We start from the raw sequence: 21,591 nt of genomic DNA, 5'->3' as shown, positions 1-21,591 counted from the left end.
GGCCATTATTTCCCAAAAACAATTTGAAATGCTCACTTTTCTACTTCAACATGCATTTTTAGATGTAGCCATGAACTGTGTTAACCGCTAATGATTTTTTTGGGAGTTTTCCTGAGCCCAGGTGGCAATATTCTTAACACAATGACGTTGGTTTTTTTATGCAGTGCCACAAGAGGGATCAAAGGTCATGGGCATTCAGTGTTGGTTTTTGGCCTTACGGCTTACATCCAAAGAGTTTTCCAGATTCCCTGAAACTTTTGATGCTCTTATGGACCGTAGATGATGAAATCTTCACAGTCTACTGGAACAGTTTCACCTGGCGTTGCATTTTTCATTCTTGTGTCTGATGGGCACTTTTGGGATTATTGAGGTCTTGCGCTCTATTGAATGTCATAGTAGTTTTCTCAGTGTCAGAAAAACAAAATGTACTCGCGTGAAGAGCCTTTTATAGTGTAATTCTGACTACAAATGTGTCCCACAGTAATTGGATGAGACATCACTCCCATAAAACACTCCCCGCCACTCTCACTATGTAGGACACAATTTGTGATTGAGCTAACCTTTGGGAATTGCGAGGCCGACCTCTGCTCACGTGAGAAAAATCATTTGAGAGACTTTGAGAGCAACAGTATTATTCAATTGGCACTGAATTGCCGCTTTCATTTATTTTATTTTATTTTAGTTACGGTGGTGGCAATTCATGTCTATCAGAGAATATGCCATGCCCTTCCACTGCTCACGCCTATCTTTAATAACCTGTGCTCAGTGGTCAGGCAAGATCCCATCTTTGTCATGATTGGCTGTGCTGCAAAATGGGCGTGGCTTGAGCCAAACGCATCGCACACTCGCCATATCACACAGGCACTTTCTCTCCCTGCCTCCCTCTCTACTTTTTACTCTGCCTTTTGCATACCAGAGTGCAGACTGCAGCAGGACCAACGGGCTTTCCTCATTCTTGAAGAGCAGGAGAATAAAGGGACCGTTATCAGCCAAAAGGAAAGGAGTGATATTCTCTTCTGAAGGCTCTTCCAAGAGTTTCCAGGTTCTACGCCAGAGACGGGCAGGTGGGTCTGTTTGCGGCGTCGGATGTGTGTGTCCATGCTTGTGAGTTTTGGTGCAGAAGCATCAGCACTGCGGAGACACCAACCATCGGCTCATCCAACACTCCCCTCCCCCGACTCCCTCTGCTGGATTATCCATACATGATGAGAGTATACTTGATTATTTCTGTTTAATATGTCCTTTAAATATGCGTGCGTATTGCCAGGCCGAAGTTGTGGTTTTCTAAAATGAACTCACGTATACTCCCATCCTTTGCAGGTTTACATCTGGCCCCCGCTTGGCTGTGTTCGGACCCTTGGGACAGGCCCACTTGCACACCGGCTTGCCTGCCCCCATCCCCCCTCCATCCTCATCAGCTGTAGGATGTCTGCGGCTCTCTGCTAACGAGGCGTCGGCGAGCAGCAGTAATGGGCGCTGCGCTGGCCGGATTCCCCACCACCCCCTCCAATACTACTCTGCCACCCTCAGCACCACCACCTCCACCGCGCTGCCCCCCCAGGACGGGCGCTCCCCTCAGCCCCGCTGATGGGCGAAGACACTGACGCCACCCCTACGCTCAACCACCGCGGCTTCCTCCCCGACCACAACTATGTGACTGAAGGTAAGCAGATCGCAGAGTGAATGCTTGTGTGTTTAAACATGTTCACATATGCGACTTATGGAGGGAGTGTGTGTACAAATGTGTGCGACTGCCCCATAATCTTTCTCTGAATCTGTATTCATCGATGAAGTGCTGACAGCAGCAGCAAAAAGGAATAACAAACTCTCTCCAATTTACTAAATTATAAAGTATCTTTGGCAAGTCTTCCGAATTCATTAATTCATTCTCCAAACTGCTTATCCTGACTAAGGGTCTCCTACATATTTCATTATACGCTTGTTCTTCATCTGGTCCTTGTTTTTTTTTTTTTTTACTTTTGTAACTGTCCTGTTCCGTTGTGTACCACACTCTAGTTGCACTGTAGGGAAAAAGTGATCTGTCCTGCTTGCGCAAAGTATGTTTATAAGGAACTCCACTTGCGGATGATGTAAAGTTGGCAGTTGTGAAGTGGGCACTTGGAGACGGCCTTCCACCTCCGATCGTGCCTCAGCATGTGACACCTCCTCACACCCTTAGCTGAGCCGCAGGGCCGGGGTTGCTTTTAAAAATATGTTTCGACTCTCAGAATCTGCCTGCGTTTTGATCAAATCTATCAACATCGTGTTACACCACAACTTAGACCTGCTTTTAGCTGGTCTAAATATTAGTATACTTTCAGTTCCCAAATAGTCAGGTGTGTCGGGAGCATGTACAGTAAAAGAAAACACCCTTGCTTAGCCGCAACACCCAGTGAGGCACAGTGCGGTCTGCCAAATCCCCAAATACGCTAAAAGAGGCTTGCATCTGGATGAAAATTTTTACGGCAAGTGCATCTGCGCTGTCTACAAAAATACAATACAATACAATACAATACATGCTGATTTATATAGCGCTTTCACAACAGCGGCAGCTGTAACAAAGCGCTTAACAAAACAGTTAACATGAAGTAAAATAATAAACATAACACATAACATAAAACACGGACAGTCGCGCAGTCCTAACCACTTTTCCGTCACACGCTTTGTTGTTTGAAGCAGTTTGAGATGAAAGAGGAGAGAATCAAAGTGTCCTTTAACCAGTGGATCAGAGATGTCATGCTCAAAATGTGCACACGTCGGCTACAAGCTAAGTTTCAAAGTCAACAAGAAGCTGTAGCATCCATTGACGAAAAAAGAGATTGGTTCACTTCTCCTGTCCCATGGAAATCCATTTCAATTCCAAGTGGCGACTCTCGGTTCCAATTGCGCCAACGCTCCTCCCTCCTCATCCTCAACTTCAGCAGCCATCCATCCAGCCGCACCAACGCCGACTGTCCAACAGCGTCGACATAGCCACTGAACAAAACGGGGTTGTGAAAAATGCTGCCCATTACAGGCGCAAAAAACACAAGCGCCCCAGGTCTGTCCAGCACCGACAGTCAATGGCGCCGACATTCCTCCCAATCAAAATCTGTGCTGGTACAGGCGTGCTGCCGAGAAGGCGCAACCACCAAGCACAGATACTTCTCCTTTGACGAATGTCGTGGCCAAAAAACGCTGAAAACAGTCCATATCAGGTCCACACGATGAAACAACAAACAACGTGACAAAACAAAAGACAAAACCACCAAAAAAGAACAAAAAAGCAAGGCTCTTGAAGTGCACGTGCCGAAGGCTGCCTACTCGGGCGCCATCTTGGAAAAAAAATAGAGCCTCTTGTCTCAAACTTCACCTCTGTGAGACACGTGCTTTGTCTCTTCCCAAATGTAATAAAGCGGGATATCAAACTGAATAGATAGCGGATCAGAATTGAAGCAGGGGGAATATTATAGCCAGTCCAGCTGCACACATAAGCAAATTTCTGTTCGGTTTCTGCTCCTCCACACCTTCTGTTAAGAGCATTTATATTGCTTATCTCACGTTTATGACAGATCTTTTTTCCTCCCTGTCACTTATATTGAGGTTCTGAGTCCGCGCTGTGAAATAATTACCTCCATTTAGCGTTAATCAGAAGAGACGTGCGGTGGAGCCTGTTGAAGGTGTTAATTTTCTTCGGTGTGCCTATCCCGTTGAGTTTTTTTCTGACCTTTTACATTTTTTCTTAGTAATATTGCCTTTGTCCGATAGGCCACAGAGCTGCAGGAAGTCGTTTGGTAACATCAGTCACCAGCAAGCATGTATTATTGCCATAGCAACAGTCTGTGATAAAAGAACATGCTGCTTTTCATGCTTGGCCGGTATGACTGACAAGTTGTCTCCGCCCACCAATAATGGCAGGATTCATTATTCTCCGGCCCTCAGACAGGCACTATTCTGGTTGAATTACTGATGAGCTTTTAGCATGGTGGCCACACACACACACACACACACACACACACACACACACACACACACACACACACACACACACACACACACACACACACACACACACAAAGTGCACACTGACATGGGATGGTGCAACACATTGCCCAGCGCCTGCTGACAATCAATGCTTGAGGACCACTCAGTTAGTTTCTGTCACGAGTAAACGAAATGATTCAATTCCTGCCTCTTCTGCTACGTCCGCTCCTCTTCCTCCACGCTTTTTCCATGTCCACTTCTCTCCTCATTTCCCAGCGTCCTCCAGAGCATCTCACAGCATTGCCGAAGTGGCGCATGTGCCGAGCAATTAGCCAACATTGCTGAAAGGTTGTCCGTCAGTGCTGAAGGCAGATAGTATGAGAGGAGTGTGAGTGGTTCTAAAAGTGTTTGTTTGTATGACTGTTGTGTTACCACCCTTTTGCCTGTGTGGCATTCATATCCAGTATTCGTGTCTGTTTGTGAGAACATCCTGTGCGTCTTTGTTCAGTCAGGTTATATGAAAGTGTGTGTATGTGTGTGTGTGAGCTTCCATGTGCATACATAAAAGTGCATCCCAAGACCTTTCCATGGGGAGTTCCCTAGCCTTCAAAACCTACAAAGGAGGGCTGCTTAACCTTCCTCCACAAATCACAATTCCTCCCCTCCCCACTTCTCACCATTTCTTCTACCTTTTCTCTTTTATTCCCTTTTCCCTCCTCACTAGCTGCCTTTGTTACACAAAGCTCCAACCGAAATATAATTTTCTCCAGGGATGCATGAGGCTTTGCTTTTTAATACTCATGAAATATTACTCATCCAAATATTGTGCCTTGCCTTACGCCCCCCCACCCCCTGACCCCTGCGCGCGCTTTTGGCAATGACTTATTTATGATTAGTCTCTTTAAAAGGCTCGCGATTGCGTTCCACTTTTAGTTGTTGAGCTATTAGATCAGCCTACTAACACAGTGTGGCACCTAAATGAGGTCATCTTTTCAGCTAAAATCTTTTTGTGTGTCTCTCAAGTGCTTTGTCAAATGAAAATTAAACTTCTCTGCTTTTGAGCAATTAATATCAAAACTCAGGGCAAGAACCTGAAATATGTGTGAATGCCAATCTTTGATTTAAAAATGTACCTTTGTTGGTTCTCAGTCTGTGTTCAATTTCATTTGTATATTTAATCAATTGCAGAGGGTCCCAGATCTTTAGAGGTGAGGTATTTACTTAAAAAGATTTTTTTAGATTTCTTTAACAACAGTATTTCTCTTTTTCTTCTTTTTTTTTTTAAATCTAAATAAAATTGTTGGCTGGCAACCAGTTCAGGGTGTACCCCGCCTAGTGCCCATAGACAACTGGAATTGGCTCCAGCACGCCCCACCACCCCTGTGAAGATAAACGTATTGTGAAATGGATGGATGGATGCAGTATAATTGTTATTTCAATATTGTGTGTCCATTTACATACTATTATATTTGTACAAATGAGTGACTGAATGGTCACACCACCACTGTGTTCTTTGGATGACTTCTACTCATGATTGCCATCAAATATAATAAATTGACTTACCTTCACCTTGGAGCAGCACCTGTTAGTATTTTTAGTCGAGGGGAGAAAATGAGGAATTCATTTGATCGGAAATTATGCTCAGCATTTAATTGAGCCTTGGCATCTATTAGAGGCCACAATTTGAGGATACACGGTGGGAATTTCTTCCAGCACTCTTTCTGTCATCATGGTCAAAGAATCGATTTTCCTTTGAAAGTCATACATTTAAACGAAGGCCTTGCTTGACATATGAACTTCACTTCTGTTCAATTAGCTATTTACCCGTGTCCGCCCTGCATGACTTCTTCTCCCCGCAAAATGTCACCCCAAAGCACATAATGTGTCATAAATAAAGTATAGTCATTATTGCATCACCTCTCTGAGCTATTCGGTGAATGCTCCTGGCCAAATATGGTGATGTAGTAACCCACGCCCCACCTTCACTCTCGCTCCCCACTTCCTTCCTTTTGTCCTTCCCACTCGCAACCCTTTTCTTCTTCCTCCATCCTTGCTCCTGTTGCAGGGCTGCTCCTGGCTATAGCCTGAAGAGCTCCGCCCATCCGTCCACCCCTCTCCACCCAGGAGTCCTCCCCCAGGATGTTGAGCCCAATCCAGGTGCTGTGCTCCGACATCACTACCCTTTCTCTGGAGCCTGAGCCGTTTGCCTCTTACACTGAAGGTGTGTGTGCTCTATCCTCTTCTCACCCCAAAGGTCACATGTACAGTACGCCTTAACAGTTGCGCCACATGACGTCAATCTGAGACATGCGACGGTGTGTGTGTGTGTATGTGTGTATGTGTGTGTGTGTGTCTGGGGAATTATTCCGTTTGCGTCTGCGCATCACAAATATTTCATACCTCACTTTGTCAGTCTGCATATTCCTTTTGGGTGCCACTTTTGCTGAACCAACCATGCTATTTTTATCTCAGACTGTGTGATGTAGAATGTGTGTGTGCGCATGATTGATTCCCATAAATAGCTTGACCAGACGAAGCGCAGTCTTCTTTTCCTCTCCCAAGTCAAAGATGCACAGGATTTACATTTGAGGATTTCAAACCTGTTGATGCTGAATCAGTTTTCAATAACATTGAGTGGTAAACTGGGCGCAAATCCCTAAATTACAAATCTTTTGTCACGGTAGTCTGACAAATCTGTTGAAAGTATTTTTGTTCAACGTAACTAATTTCAGAACTGAGCAACCAAATCGTCTCTGATGAATCGTTGTTTTGCCAGTGTGCTGCTTCTAATTGTTTGTGTCAATGACCATTAGGCTCACACCAACTTTGCTTGACTGTGTCCAAGATCCCATGCTGTGCTATCCCAGAATCACTTCTTTATATTTATGTGTTTTCCCAACACACATATACACACACACACACACACGCACACACACACACACACACACCCACCGTTTTCCCCTAGTTAAAGTAACTCCTAAACTGCAGGGATCGATTTATCGTCAGACAGTCATGTCCCTCCTCTCCCCAATCCGTTTCTTTCTTTTTTTTCTCTCCTGGGTAATTTGAGTACACACACTTGTGCACACGTACACTTTGAGGGTACATGCCGGGTGCACATGCTGCACACACATCCTAGCCGACATACACAAACATCTCCTGCTGAGCAGCATCTTGTCCTCACTTTTACGGAGTGTGTGTTTTTGGCTGCACATTAATGGTTGATGTTTTCCCAAAGCTGATTTATCCGTAATTGGGACAGTGGGAAGTCTGCTCCCCTCCCTGTCCCTGTTGTATCTCTTCTCATTAAAAAAAAGAATTCCCCTTCCCCGCCCCAACATCCTCTCTTTCCCCATTGCTTCTTCCACCCAAGGCATTGATTTTCTTATTTATTTACTTTTTGCCTCCTCATGAGGACTACAATGACTCCCACCCCCCTCCACCCCACTTATTATGGGGGATCTGCTCTTTAAAGACAGAGAGAGAGAGAGAGAGAGAGAGAGAGAGAGAGAGAAGAGAGACCTGTCAAAAAAAGCTTAATCTGTCACTTGGTTATAATAATGTTTTAGATTTTTTATAATAGTTTTATTTCATTTTGTCTTTTTTGATCATTCCTTTTTTAGAACCATTTTGTTAAATTTCATTAATTTTTACTTTTTTTTTTTTTTTTGAAAATGCTTAACTGTAAAAGTTAAAAGTGTCCTGTTTGACAATGTGTGGAATTACCGGCAGCCAGTCAGAGCCCAAGAGAAAGAAAATCCTACCAGACTGCTTTTATGTACATATATACATATTGACTTTTTATTCTATTTTACTACTCATATTTTCTCAACTCAACCCCACTGTATTTATAGAGCACTTTAAAACAACCAGTACCATATACAAAGTGCTGTTACATGGAGCAAAAACAATTCATACAGCAAACGATAAAACAGTAAATTAATAACAAAGATAGTAGAAACCACAAAAACAGTAAAACTAAAAAATTAAGTCGTCTGCTGATTTTGATTTTGATAGTGCACATTATTTATAATTTAGCATTTCACATAAAACTTGGTAAAACACTACTTTGTCTAAACAATCACAATACACTGCAGATTGCCACAATAAACAATAGCATGGATCCTCACGACAGACAAAGAGACACAGTGGATATAAAAAAAATCATACACACCTGTGCAAATGCCAGATTTCTGTGGTACAGAAAAATGCGACTAAGATAAATCTTGTCAACTGTACACCTATTTATGTTTTCTTTTCCTGGGGGGAATAAAAATAAATAAGATAGTTGCACAAATGGGCGCAACCTCTTATATCTGCAATGGAATTGCGTTCGGGAATTGTCCAATCTCATTGAAACGCATACACTTTAAAAGTGCCTGTGATGTTCCAGTAGGCCTTTCCTGATGTATTTATTTACTTATTTATTTTCTGCTTTCGAGGCTATTCTAGTACTGTAAAACTGAAATGGCTGACCGTAATGCATTTTCCCACATGTTTGGGGGATATTGATATTATCTGATGAGGCCAAGGTTGAACTCTATGGTCGTAATTCCTAAAGGTATGTTTGGCACAACCGCAATGTTCCTCATCACTATAAAAGAACACCATGCCCACTGTGAAGCATTGTGGTGACAACAGTATCAAACTTCAGGTGGGTGGGGGGTTGGAACTGGGGCCTGAGGCTAGTGGAGGGAATTAAGAACAGTTCGAAATGCCAATCGGTGTTAGCAGAACACTAAGGTGTTTGTTTCTGCAAGAAAGCAAAACAAATGTCAGGAAATGCAGACCAGAACACATTAATTTGATCTTGGGTTAATCAGTGGCACTTTGAATGGTGTCATGCCGGTACAACAACAAAGGTTCAGTTATTTTTATGTCCACTCTCAAACAAATGCAGTTGAGTGGTAACGTTATCGGTGATTTTGGAACATATTAATGGTAGAAAAAGTTTTGAAATTATTTTATCTTGGTTTTGTTTTGTATTTTTTTGATAGTGTGGACTTTTTATATCCACTTTACATTCCAGAAAAGATCTGTGATATACAGTAGCACTGCTGAGTTAGGTGAACCGCGACCTTGCTGGGGAACATTGCTCATACTTTGCCCAATTCACAATAGAGGCTAAAATGATACATTTGTTTCTATCTTATTGAGTTCACCCTCATTTGAGTGTTGAGATGTGTATGATGTTGCATGTGTGGTGGAGCAGCAATGTGGTGGTGAGTCGGAATTGCCTGCCTCATGCAAATGACTCTCTGTGGGAGGCCGACACAGCTTGCTTGCAACAGCACGCACACCTACTGAACTGATAACCTTGCAGGTGGTGCATACACGAAAATACACGAAGACACACACACACACGAGTTTATGATGAAGCACTTGTCTTTTCTGCACCTTGACTGTTCAAAAGTCAAAGAGATGAATAAGGTTAGAAGATGGAAAGATGCTATCAGTGAGGTTTGCCAAACAGGGAAAGATGAGAACAACGTGTGCTGCATATTTGATGCTGCTACAGTTTGTGCCGCTCCGGCAGTCTTTGCTGAGCTTAGCTCTTCCGTGACTATGAAGACACTGTTGTCTCACTCTCACACACAGACACACACATTGACTTCTCAGTCGCGCACAGTAGTGTGCAACAGTGTATTCTAATGTTTAGCTGCAATTGGTTTGTCTATCTCCGGTAAGTAATTAACTTGTTTGTGGGCGGGAGTGAAGTGGCTCAATTATTTCACCCTGCCCCTTCTTCCTGGATTGATTTAATCCCACTTCCTCCTCCATCAGAGTGCCAAAAACGGCAGTCGAGTACCACTGCTACTTGTTGGCTCAGGCTGTTACCAAGGCAACCCTCCTCATTGGAGGACACCCCTCCTCGCCCACCTCCTTCCTCCACCGCCTCCGTCCAAGCCCTTCTTCCCGCTCCATCTTTCCCATTTCACCACTGCCAGCCTCACCACCACCAGTGAGTGTACTGCTGAGCTGCAGAGTGCTGTGGGGGAGGGAAGAGCGTCAGGCTTGAATATGGAGAGACAACCACGAGGATGAGAAAGGAGTGCGATGTGGCCAGAAATGACAATCGGCGCACCGTATGTATAATGTAGAAAAAGGAGCGCCGACCCTGGACAGTGGTGTGTGAGAGCGTCAGAAACAAGGCTGTGGCGTGCTTGTGTCGGGAGATGGGAAGGCAGAGAAGCAACACTTGCCCTCATCATAAATTCAGTCTGAGTCAAGGCCGCCATGAAATTGGCAGCGCTGCAGCATTGAATCTCAACACTCTCAATAAATGCTCCCCCTGCGCTCTGCTTTTATTACAACCACAGCTTATTGAGGACTGCTTTCTTCTGTATCAAAACTCTCTGGACTCCTTTCGTTGAAGGCCTGGAAAGCTCAGCTATGACCTAGTTAAATACATTCTTGGATCATGTGGTAGATTTGTGCTTTTTGTTTTTACAATTGTGACTGAAGCAGAAGCCATTTGAATTAATGTAAGTAACCCAGATTAGATTGACTGATTTTAAACAGCATTTGAAATAAACAGCTTCTTAATTAGGAATGCATCTTCCTGCACTCTAGTTTCATTTGAAATTGGCTAAAAATACATCCAGATGTTCAAATATAGGTCAAAATTACACGGTGTGGCTTTTATTCCACAGAACTAGGAAGTAGGCAAAGGTTTTCACTTCAGTTTTTGACCTAAATGTGAGTATTCAAAAATTGACTAGAAACCACCAGAAAATGAGCCTAAAATGATGCCTTATTCTATTCCAGGGAGATATTTTTCTGCAGACATTCTTCAGCCCAGAACAGCAAATTAAGTGTCAATGTCTCTTTGAAACTGCAAATCTGAGATTGTTTTTTCCAAAAGTCCAAAAAGTATTGCAAAGCATTTATAGCGGCGCTTTGTCAAATAAAATCATCACAGCCACCCGTATTGACAAGTGGAGGCTAACATTGAACCATATTCAAGCCCCAGTTGTTTCATTCGACAAGTGAGGACATATTCTGCGTATTGTATGATACAAAACATCTCTGACAAAGTAGTCTTTAAAAGCCAAGTGGAGACGGAAATATGCAAATGAACACATCACACTATCCAGTTTGGGTGATGCATAATTACAAATGCTCTTCAGCTCATTGTTGTGGCAATTTAAACAAAAAAAAAAGTACACTTATGATTTCTCAAGTGAAACTACTCTTGTGGGTTGCAGTGTTTGAATATGTGAATCACAATGATGCAAATTTGTGACGTGTTTTTCTTCTTTTCTGAAGCCCACACCATTCGGTTGGCTATGATGATGCAGACAAACTGGATGATGCATCCTTTTTTTTTTTGTGCAACACCCGCAATGACCCACTCCCTACCCCATCTCCTCCGTCATCATTTTCTCTCTTTCTGTCCCCGTGCAGCCGACATCATCTCCACTGTTGAGTTCAACCACACAGGAGAGCTGCTAGCCACTGGGGACAAGGGAGGCAGAGTGGTCATCTTTCAGCGAGAACCTGAGGTAGACACTGCACCATAAAGGCTCACGCGAACGCACACACACACACACACACACAGTCTTATAATCAGTGGTCCTCACAAGAATAGTCATACAAACGCACACACACACACACACACACACACACACACACACACACACACACACACACACACACACAGTTAAGGTAGTTTCACCTCATCCGCAAGTGGAATGATGGATGAGGTCTGATCGCTCTCCAGCTACAGTTTGCTAAATAGTTGAGGCTCCTGCTGTGTGCATCATGACAGTCCTGCAAAGTCTGCACCGCACTCCTTCCTCAAGATGGATTTCACTGATGTTACAACGTGCTTTTTGACCAATAAAATGCTTCTCCTCAGCTCTCCTCTCTTCGTCTTTACATACATCAACCCCCCTTTTTTTTTCCTGTCCGCAGAGCAAAACCGAGCTGTTCTCCCAGGGAGAGTACAACGTCTACAGCACTTTCCAGAGCCATGAGCCAGAATTTGACTACCTAAAGAGTCTGGAGATCGAGGAGAAGATCAATAAAATCCGATGGCTGCCTCAGCAGAACGCGGCGCACTTCCTGCTCTCCACCAATGGTGAGTTTTGCTATGAAATCAGGTGGCACTGAGAAGAACTTTTTAGATATTGTGTCACGCCAGGGCAATTTTTTTTTGTTTAACCTCACGTAGACAATGTCTCAGGTCAGGGTTTCAGTGGGCATGATGAAGTGAAGAGCATTAGAGGGATAAATGGTATTAAGGTTACATTGAAATCAGTGTTACAAAACCTAAGTAGATTATCCCTCAGATAAAGAGATTTATTAGGTTTCCAACTTCCCGTTGTGCAAACGAATTTTCTGTCAAGGACTGATGGCGCTGGCTTGTGTCATTTTTGTCTTGAATTAGGATGTGTGTTTTTTTGGATGATTGCTCGTCTTTTAGTTTGAGAGTATATGACTGAAAGAGGAGTGCATCATGAATATATTTATTCACGGATTCAACATAGTTGTCCCAATTCAATCACGTGATTGGAAATTGCATAATTATCTGAAAGAGATGGGCACTTTTTTTTTCAATTTTATAAACAGAGCTGGCTTCATGCAGCAGTCTGTGTGTGCTCCGCAGCCATAGTGCTCTGTTGTTGGTGAGGCCTTTGTGTTTGGAGAGAGAAAAAAATGTCAAGCTTTTGTGCAGGTCTGCAGCTCATTAAAGAAAAAGAGGCACTTGGTAAGATGCGTAAATCAAGAGTTGAAAGAGTGACATATAGAGCGTTCACACGTGCAAATTAGCTCCGGCGTAGCCCCGGAAAACAGCTTACCTCAGGGAGGTGGTTTAAAAATTTGCTCCGGAGCAAATGCTTGTTTGCGAAGCAGCACCGGTGTAAATTTGCACATGAGAACGCAACTGGGTTAAATTTGCTCCAGAGCAAATGCTTGTGAAGAGTTTACGTACGGCGAGAATGCGTTGTTTTCGGGCTCTGTCGGACTTCCGTCATGTGTTTGTTTAATAACGACACAAGACTTGGCTAGTAACATCTTTCCTTTTGTAGGAGACTGGACTGTCTCGGAGTTGTTTGTGTAGTTTGTTCCTTTGTTGTGTGTTCACAACCCCCACCCCCCCCACCCCCCATATAATTTATTTTGTGATTTCCTCTCTTGATTTTCTGTTTGGCGCATTACGTGTTTGCTTTTCTGAGTGTCATTGAAGTCATCGTTGATTTACGTTTTCGGGGGCGGTCACTCTCGAGCAGAAGGCACGGAGACCGAGAAGGAGAAGGACGTGCCTGTCCAGTAGTCTCTTGAGTTGTGTATACGTTTTAAGAAGAACCAACACGACAGCTCATTGGTTTTCTGTTGTTTTGCCCCGCTGCAGAAACTGCCGTGTGAACGCAAGTGGGGCTGCACCGACGCTGTGCCGGTGCAGACACGCTCAGCGGCTTTGTACGTGTGAACGCTCCACACAATTTGCTGCGGTGCAAAATATATCGCAACAAAATACATCGGTGCAGCGCCGGAGCAAATGTCTGCCGTGTGAACACCCCTATAGTCCCCCCCCCCCCCCCCACACACACACACTAATGCATTGCAGAGAGATTGGATGGGACTCAGGTTCAGCAGTTATAAACACTTAATTTTTGTAAGCTCACTACGTTTATCTCACCCACACAAAATTTCCCTCCTATACTTTATAAAAGCCACCAAAATAAATGCATGAAGATGTATTAATAAATACATAGAATTACTTAAAAAAATAGAAGGTTCTACATACATTTCAATACATCAAGAAATTCATAAGTCATATTTTTCTGTTTCATTTAACAGATAAAACCATTAAGCTGTGGAAGGTGAGTGAACGAGACAAACGTCCGGAGGGATACAACCTGAAAGATGAGGAGGGTCGGATCAAGGACATTTCCACTGTAACCTCCCTACAGGTAATAATATGATGATAATAATAATAATAAGAAGAAGAATAATTAAAAAAAATAAACACACAAAATAACCAATGCATTGGTGTGCTCATAGTATCCTGCATTGTACACGATTTCTCAGCTTCTTTTTTGGTGCTTATCATTTAGAGTGCACGTTTACATGTAGTTTCCTACAATTCCGCACAGTTAGTTAAATTTAGTAGGACAAGAAGAGTACAAGTTAAAGTATATAGTGATTAATAACTCAACATGTTTTTGTGTTTTACACGTCCTAAAACTCCCACTGCGCTTGAAAGTTTAGCCCTGGCATGTTGAATGTGACATTCCCAGCTCAAGTTGTGATGAATAATTATTCTCCAAAATGTACGCTCATGGAAAAACATCCATTCAGTGAATAGCAGCGTGACAACTGTGTACTTTGTTTGGATTTGTCAAATTGTTTCTGGTTGCATGAACTCGTCGTGGTGTGCTGGTGTAGAACAACAACACACAAATTGTGCGGTCATAGAAAAGCAACCAAATGAGCTTTTTCCCCATCAAGCTCAGCACTGCAACTCCATGGCACCATTAAACAAATCAATTTGGGCTCGGGCATGAATTATGAATGCCAATGGAGGCAGACGGTTAAATATTAATTTACGATATAGAATCTAATTGCTTAAATGGAATCTACTGTCTGTATTTATACCATCTTCGTCATCTCCTAATTTGTCACACGTGAGAGTAAATACCTCGCTCTTCTCTACAGGTGCCTGTTTTGAAGCCCATTGACTTAATGGTGGAGGCGAGCCCGCGGCGGGTGTTTGCCAACGCCCACACCTATCACGTCAACTCCATCTCGGTCAACTCGGACCACGAGACCTACATGTCCGCCGATGACCTGAGGATAAACCTCTGGCATCTGGACATCACCAACCGCAGCTTCAGTATCCTTTGTTGACTTCAAGGGGAGACGATCCGACGCGACATAAATAGTGCACAATGATGCTGGAAAGGAATGTTTTACTAATGTACACGCACGCATTCGGTGCCACTTTGCTGCACAAAGAAACAGCATTGGGGGAGGAGAATATTATTCTTGGGGAGTGAAAATGCATCTTGATGAATAATTCAAAGACTGCATCAATATTTCAGACCCTTTCTGAGCTTTATTGCAGCTCAATAGGTTACGCTATTGCCACGGTCCTGACCCAGAAAGGATTCATTATATTACAAATGATCTGACTGTCAAATGGATTTTCTCACAGTCTATACTTATATTGCTTTTACTTTTTTCTCTTGTAATGGTTTTAAGGATTTATGTACGGGACGGGTTGAGTTGCCGTTTACAGAATACTTACACCGCTCATATTTCTAAGAGACTTGAGTGCATTTTGAATTAGTTTCTCAGGGACTCATTGAGTGAATAAATTCAACAGATTAATGGAAGTGCAAAATCAGTCTCGATAAGCCGACTGTTGTTTCCTTGAGCGATGCCGCCTTTTTTTTCCCCTCAGACATTGTGGACATCAAGCCAGCCAATATGGAGGATCTGACAGAGGTGATCACAGCAGCCGAGTTTCACCCCCACCACTGTAACCTGTTTGTGTACAGCAGCAGCAAAGGCACCCTGCGCCTCTGTGACATGAGGGAGGCGGCGCTGTGCGACCGACACTCCAAATGTGAGAAACCTGCTGAGATGCTCTACTTGTGTCCTAAAAATGTCCGATAAAGTAAAGTCGCTTCTTACGGACAAATTGAATAACTTGAAGTTGCAGTTAGGAACGACAGTTTTGCTCCTAGGCTTCTTCTGCAGTTGTGAATGGGCAGTTATCAAAGAAATTAAACAACCACAAAGACCACTAAGACAACACCAACTACTGTATTATTCTTCAGTGGTGCGGGCACCCGCAGCGGCTCCTCTTGTTGTCATGTTGTCTGGTTGAGAGGGAAGACATTTCATCTATGCTGTATGTTGCACATACAGCGCATTTGACAATAAAGTTGTACTTGACTTGAATGTTCATTTTGGACTACCATAGAAGCCCAGTTACCCAGTTCACACTTCAGTATAAAACAGATAAACTGAGTGAAAAATGTGTTTTTGTTCAAAATGTTAAAATGCCGACAGCTCACAGAAAATGTAGCGAGTACATATTAAAGCAGTAAAACACTTTATGACGCTGGATTGTCTCTTTCTGATTTTTAAAAAAAACAAAAAACTAAATGTGAGGCACTGTGTTTCAGTGATGTAATTCGCTGCTTTGATCATTGAGACATCTGGACAAGAGCATCAAATGTGAATTCAATCATAGTCTTTGTGGCTTATTGTCTGTCACCTGTGTCCATCAATTTGTCTCAATTCAGTCTCACTGTGACGCTGCGCACATTTATCAGGTTTGACATGTTTGCCTCCCCTCCAGTGTTTGAGGAGCCGGAGGACCCCAGCGCTCGCTCCTTCTTCTCCGAAATCATCTCCTCTGTGTCTGACGTCAAGTTTAGCCACAGCGGGCGCTACCTGCTCACCAGAGACTACCTGACTGCCAAAGTGTGGGACCTCAACATGGAGAGCAAGCCCCTGGAGACCTACCAGGTGAAGCAATGGCCTGCTGTGGTCTTTTTTTTTTTTCTTCATGTTTGACCCCAATGAAAGGGGACAGGGTGGACTAAACTGCTGTCAAGGAATGCATTAAGTACACCAGGCTTCTTCTATTATTCTTTTTTTGCTTTGTTTGTGGCATCCAAACTTGTCATTGATGGTTGTCATCCAATTTAGAAATACTGCACAATTCTTGAACAGACATCATTGAGTAATGGCAGAAATTTATGCATCGGCATTGAATTACACGTCGCTACTCTCCTTGTATTGAGAAGTTGCTGAGCCTGAATTTTCTCAAACATACCGTTTTCTGTGTCGCGGGGCATGCTGGAGACTATCACAGCTGTCTTTGGGCAGTAAGCGGGGTACACCCTGAACTGGTTGCCAGCCAATCGCACGTAGATGAACAGCCATCCGCGCTCACACTCACACCAAGGGACAATTTAGAGTATTCCATTAACCTGCCATGCATGTTTTTTGGAATGTGTAAGGAAACTGGTTTAGTGGTTGGTGAAACTGGTTTAGGTCGGTGCCAGAATTGAACCCTGCACTGTGAGGCCGACGTGCTAACCAGTCGACCACCGAGCCGCCCGGTTCTCTTTTAAAGAATTTACATCCAGAGACTCATCTAATTGGCCCTTTAGGTCTGAAACAAATATATGTGCAGTCCTACCATAACTGTCTTCGAAATGCTGTCTCATTACAAAATGAAAACCGTAGACTTTTATTGTTTTGTTTTTTCAAATGTGTGGTCACAACTCGCTCCAAGGGTGTCTGTGTGTATCTGAGTGTGCAGGGGCACATGAGGAAGATGAGGAGTTATTTACACTCTCATTGAAGATTAACAGGAAGAAGGGATACTTTACCCAGTGCCTCACACCTAGATCTGCAATGCAGCACGGAGGAGGTGGAAGAGGGAGGGAAAGAGGGGTGAGGGGTTGGCAAGGAGAGGAAGTGAGAGGAAGACTTTTCGGATATGGCAGAAAGATAGTAGCACTTTGTAACTATCGCAAGGTGATTAGAGGAAGCAGGGGCAAGTTCATTTAAACTGCCCCGCATCCTGAAAGAAGAAAACACTGTACTTAAAATGATGGAACATGCATTCACAAGAATATCATTTAATACCCGAAGTGACACAGTCACCCCCACCATAGAAAGAGACCCTTGATGGGGGAAACAAAACTGTCAGAATGAGAAAAGGGGGCGCAGTAGAGAGCAAAGTGGCAACGAAGGTGCATACTGTGTATCAGCCCCTCAGAGCCGACACACACTGCTGAGACAGGCATGTTGCATTATATCACAGGAGGGGGGCCATGATACATGTGTGCGCTCGCATATCTCGATTATCACGGCCTTGGTGTGTGATAATAGCTGGATGTAAATTGCGTTTTCGATTAAAATGTACTCCTGGTAGATAATATTGCTGAGGGCGGGTGTTGTCTTATTAGCGATGCCTTTGGGGAGGTTTTGTCTTACAACTGTGCACAGTTAATGTGTTTCCTCTGTGTGTGTGTGTGTGTGTGTGTCCTCCATTTCATCTTCTATTTTTAGTTTACTTGCAGTCAATAGCCAAGTGAAGCAGATGTGTGTTCGATTCATTTTTAATTTGTGTGCTCCTCCAGGTTCACGATTACCTCCGCAGCAAGTTGTGCTCCCTTTATGAAAACGACTGCATCTTCGACAAGTTCGAGTGCGCCTGGAACGGCTCAGACAGGTCTGTCTTTATTGTCCGTCTGTATTTTTATATCACCATAGCCAAAGCCCATTCACTACTATTGTTTGAAAATTTCACACCATGGCACGACAAGTTGTGTCTTGAGATCTGACTGACCCGACAGTATGCCTTCAACTGAGTTAAAAAAATATATACCTGTATATATATTTATTTTTTGCTGTGACTTTGGAGCAAAATTTGAGATGCAAGCACTGTATGCTGGCATTGAACCCAACCCAAGTCATTTCATAAAAAAGCAGCTGTTTGGGAGTTAGTGAACACATTTTCCAAAAAGAAGCATCAAGTTGTTTGCCACTCTCAGTTGAACTTGACAATCAAGCAAAACATAAAAAATAAGAGAATCACATTTGTGTATTAAAACAACCATGTAGCTTTGCTCTAAGGTCTGCTGGCTAAATGCTAACATTATTGTAAAAAAACAGGCTCACAAATAACATTGGTGTCACCATGTTATAGCCCTTTAAGCAAGTGATACAAATGGTGGAGCAACACATGTAAACATAAAATACAACAATACCGTTATATTCTTTATCCTCCTTGAAAAATTACTAATAATATTACAGCTTACTGAGTGAGTTACTTACAGTAGAAACTATTTTTTTTGCATCTGAAAGAACATACTACACTGCTGTCAGAGGCCAAGTCATGCACATTAGAAAAAAAACAACGGATTAAATCATGATATACATAAAGTATAATCCTTCACATTCTTTTCAATTATGTCATTGCTTCTGGATTTCTAATGTAAAGAACATTCTAGTGGGATTTTTCCTCATTAATAAACAATTACCAAAATGTTGTTTGGGGTTTTTGGGGAGGCTGGAGCAAAATAATGACATTTCTATTCATTTCAAAGAGGAGAGATGCGTATTTTTAGTTACCAGCGTGGTTATGAAACAAGTCAAACTCTGATCTTAAGGCAACACTATTGCGAATGAATTAACCTTGCCAGGCTTACTCAATTACAGCTGGCTCAAAGGTTAGCCAACCTATCAGACGGCTGTTGGAGTGTGTTAAGTGTCACACTCGCCAAAGAGAAACTGCAAGCTACCCATGGCAGCCTATAAAGAGATTAGCTGCATTTGTTTAGTGAAACAAAAACTACATTGAAGGCTTAACTCAACGGAAAATACATTTTCTAGACAGTGTTTTCCAAACTTGAGCCAAGGCACATATTTAACATTGGAAAAGTCTCACAGCACACCAAGAAAAATGTCCCTCATAGCATACAATATCTACTTAAATATGGAGGTTCTTGTCTCAGTTTACTCACAGATGTACTCAGTGTGAAATCTGGGCCTGCTAAATTGAACGCAAATCTACTGCATAAAAAACGTGTTGGAAAGCAAAAGGTTCATTGTAGCTTCTGCTATCTAGTGGCAGAGTATTTAACTGTTTTGCCTGTTATAATACATCACTGGGATAAGATACTTTATTTGTAGTAAATAAAGACAAGTGGTGAATAATTATGTAAAATCTGATCATTTCTTGTGGCACACTTGATTTCTTTCGCAACACACGAATCCTAAATCAGTGGTTGAAAGTCACTGACCTAAAAGGAAAAAAAAAAAAAAGAAAATTTTTGATCGCTCAGGCAAAAATGATCTCACTCTCCCTCCCCCAATATTGAAGCTCCATCTAAGAATGGAACATCAAGGTCGGACCTGATCCCAAACCATCTGCATGAAATTAATTTACATGAACCCACAGCATCATCCCCACTAACTTGACGAGGATGAGTTTTCTGCCTCTAACTGGGTCCCTCCACTCCTCTCGTGCGTGTAGCGTGATCATGACAGGAGCCTACAACAACTTCTTCCGCATGTTTGACCGCAACACCAAGCGTGATGTGACCTTAGAAGCGTCCCGGGAGAGCAGCAAACCCCGAGCCGTGCTCAAGCCGCGCAGGGTTTGCGCCGCCGGGGGCAAGCGGCGCAAGGACGACATCAGCGTGGACAGTTTGGACTTCACCAAGAAGATCCTGCACACAGCCTGGCACCCAACGGAGAACATCATCGCCATCGCTGCCACCAACAACTTGTACATTTTCCAGGACAAACTCAACTCGGAGATGCATTCGTGAGCGCCAGTCGAGATGTACCAATGTCAGAATGTACGCAATCAAACGCTCACGAGACGAAGCCTCAAGTGACCGGATGGGCGTCCTACGTCACATACAAACACGCTCACCTCTTCATCAACCTCGGACAAGTGGAAGGACCTTAAATCAGGTCATGATGGGATTATGGAGTCTCTTTGGAATAGGAACCTCAGACTGGAAAGATGTTTACATGTTCTTGTTTTTCACTGCACCCTTGTGGATTTTTAGCCACGGACATACTGTAATCCAATTCAAACCTGTTGTGTGATGATAAATGGGGCATTGATGTTTCCAGTCATATGTTTGATTTAATATCCTCCATTTATGTTTTTGTCCGTTCTCTGTAACGTATGACAATGACACGACGATGGTTATAATACGTCCCTCTTAATCCAAGATCTCTCCGGTTCGGGAGAGTCTCACATGGCTTCAGAGGGAAGCAGAAGTGCGGTTTCACGTGTGGATGCACACAATTATCTCCTCCACATGTTTGCAAATCTCACAGGTTCTGCTTCTGGTCTGTGGCTGCATTTTGCTCTACTTTAACACAAATAAAGCCAACCCCCCCCCCCCCCCAAAAAAAACAAACAAAAAAAAATCATTTTTAAATCAGTAACTAAGCAAAAATATGCTGCATGTCACAACAGATATAGCCTACTATAGACTGACTGACTGACTTGGCTGCCTTCTTAACCATTTAGACCCAGCTGTACAAAAATGCTTACAGCACGAAGAAACCATTGTTGACTGAACTCTCTTTACCTTTGCGTCTGTAGATGCATGTTTACTGATGTTCGGTTCATACTCTTACATGTTACCAGTTGGAATGAAGCTGTACGGGATCCATCCAGTGTAAAGGAGATCCAATACAAATGTTTGGGGTTATTGTTCTACTCTAAGAGAAAAAAAAGGGCCTAAATGGTTGGTGCCTGTATCAACCTTCGTTTTGGACACGTATGAGAATTTTGTTTCAAACCCATCAAGTGGCTGTGGACTCAATGATTTACAAGATGATTGTCTCCAAAGCGACAGCAGAGAGATGCTCCGTTTATCTCTTCAGCCTTCCTCACTGATTACTTTGCTAATGTCAAGAATTGTTTATTTTTGGAGAACAATTTATTCTTTTATTTCACTTTTTGAATAATAAAAACAAATCCACTTTTCTCCATGTGCTGACCAAACTAAAGTCAAATATTGCATATTTTTGTGCTCATGTACGTTGATGACAAACCTGTCAAACAGGCAGGAATGAAAAATTCTGGGAAGGTTTTGGGAATAAAGATTTCGACAATTGCAT

General features: G+C 42.9%; 1 protein-coding gene across 2 annotated transcripts; it reads left to right on the top strand.

The window, feature by feature from the left end:
• The first annotated feature begins 884 nt into the window (after nucleotides 1–884).
• Nucleotides 885–21,590, top strand: LOC147208481 (serine/threonine-protein phosphatase 2A 55 kDa regulatory subunit B gamma isoform). Of its 2 annotated transcripts, XM_086136075.1 has the most exons (11): nucleotides 885–1,064; nucleotides 1,321–1,663; nucleotides 6,029–6,184; nucleotides 11,371–11,468; nucleotides 11,881–12,046; nucleotides 13,771–13,883; nucleotides 14,629–14,806; nucleotides 15,377–15,541; nucleotides 16,283–16,452; nucleotides 18,081–18,172; nucleotides 19,979–21,590. In XM_086136075.1, exons 3-11 carry the CDS (start codon nucleotides 6,103–6,105, stop codon nucleotides 20,274–20,276), a joined length of 1,362 nt encoding a protein of 453 aa, XP_085992201.1. In that variant the 5' UTR covers nucleotides 885–1,064; nucleotides 1,321–1,663; nucleotides 6,029–6,102; the 3' UTR covers nucleotides 20,277–21,590. The 2 variants fall into 2 exon arrangements, with proteins under 2 accessions (XP_085992201.1, XP_085992207.1); XM_086136081.1 differs by lacking the exon at nucleotides 6,029–6,184.
• Nucleotide 21,591: the final 1 nt, after the last annotated feature.

The sequence above is a fragment of the Hippocampus guttulatus genome, chromosome 2 (genome assembly GCF_054856545.1).
Source record: "Hippocampus guttulatus isolate MCC_2025c chromosome 2, RoL_Hgut_1.0, whole genome shotgun sequence".
Lineage (NCBI taxonomy): Eukaryota > Metazoa > Chordata > Actinopteri > Syngnathiformes > Syngnathidae > Hippocampus > Hippocampus guttulatus.
The sequence above is the reverse complement of the archived record's forward strand: the minus strand, read 5'-3'. Positions and strand labels throughout refer to the sequence as shown.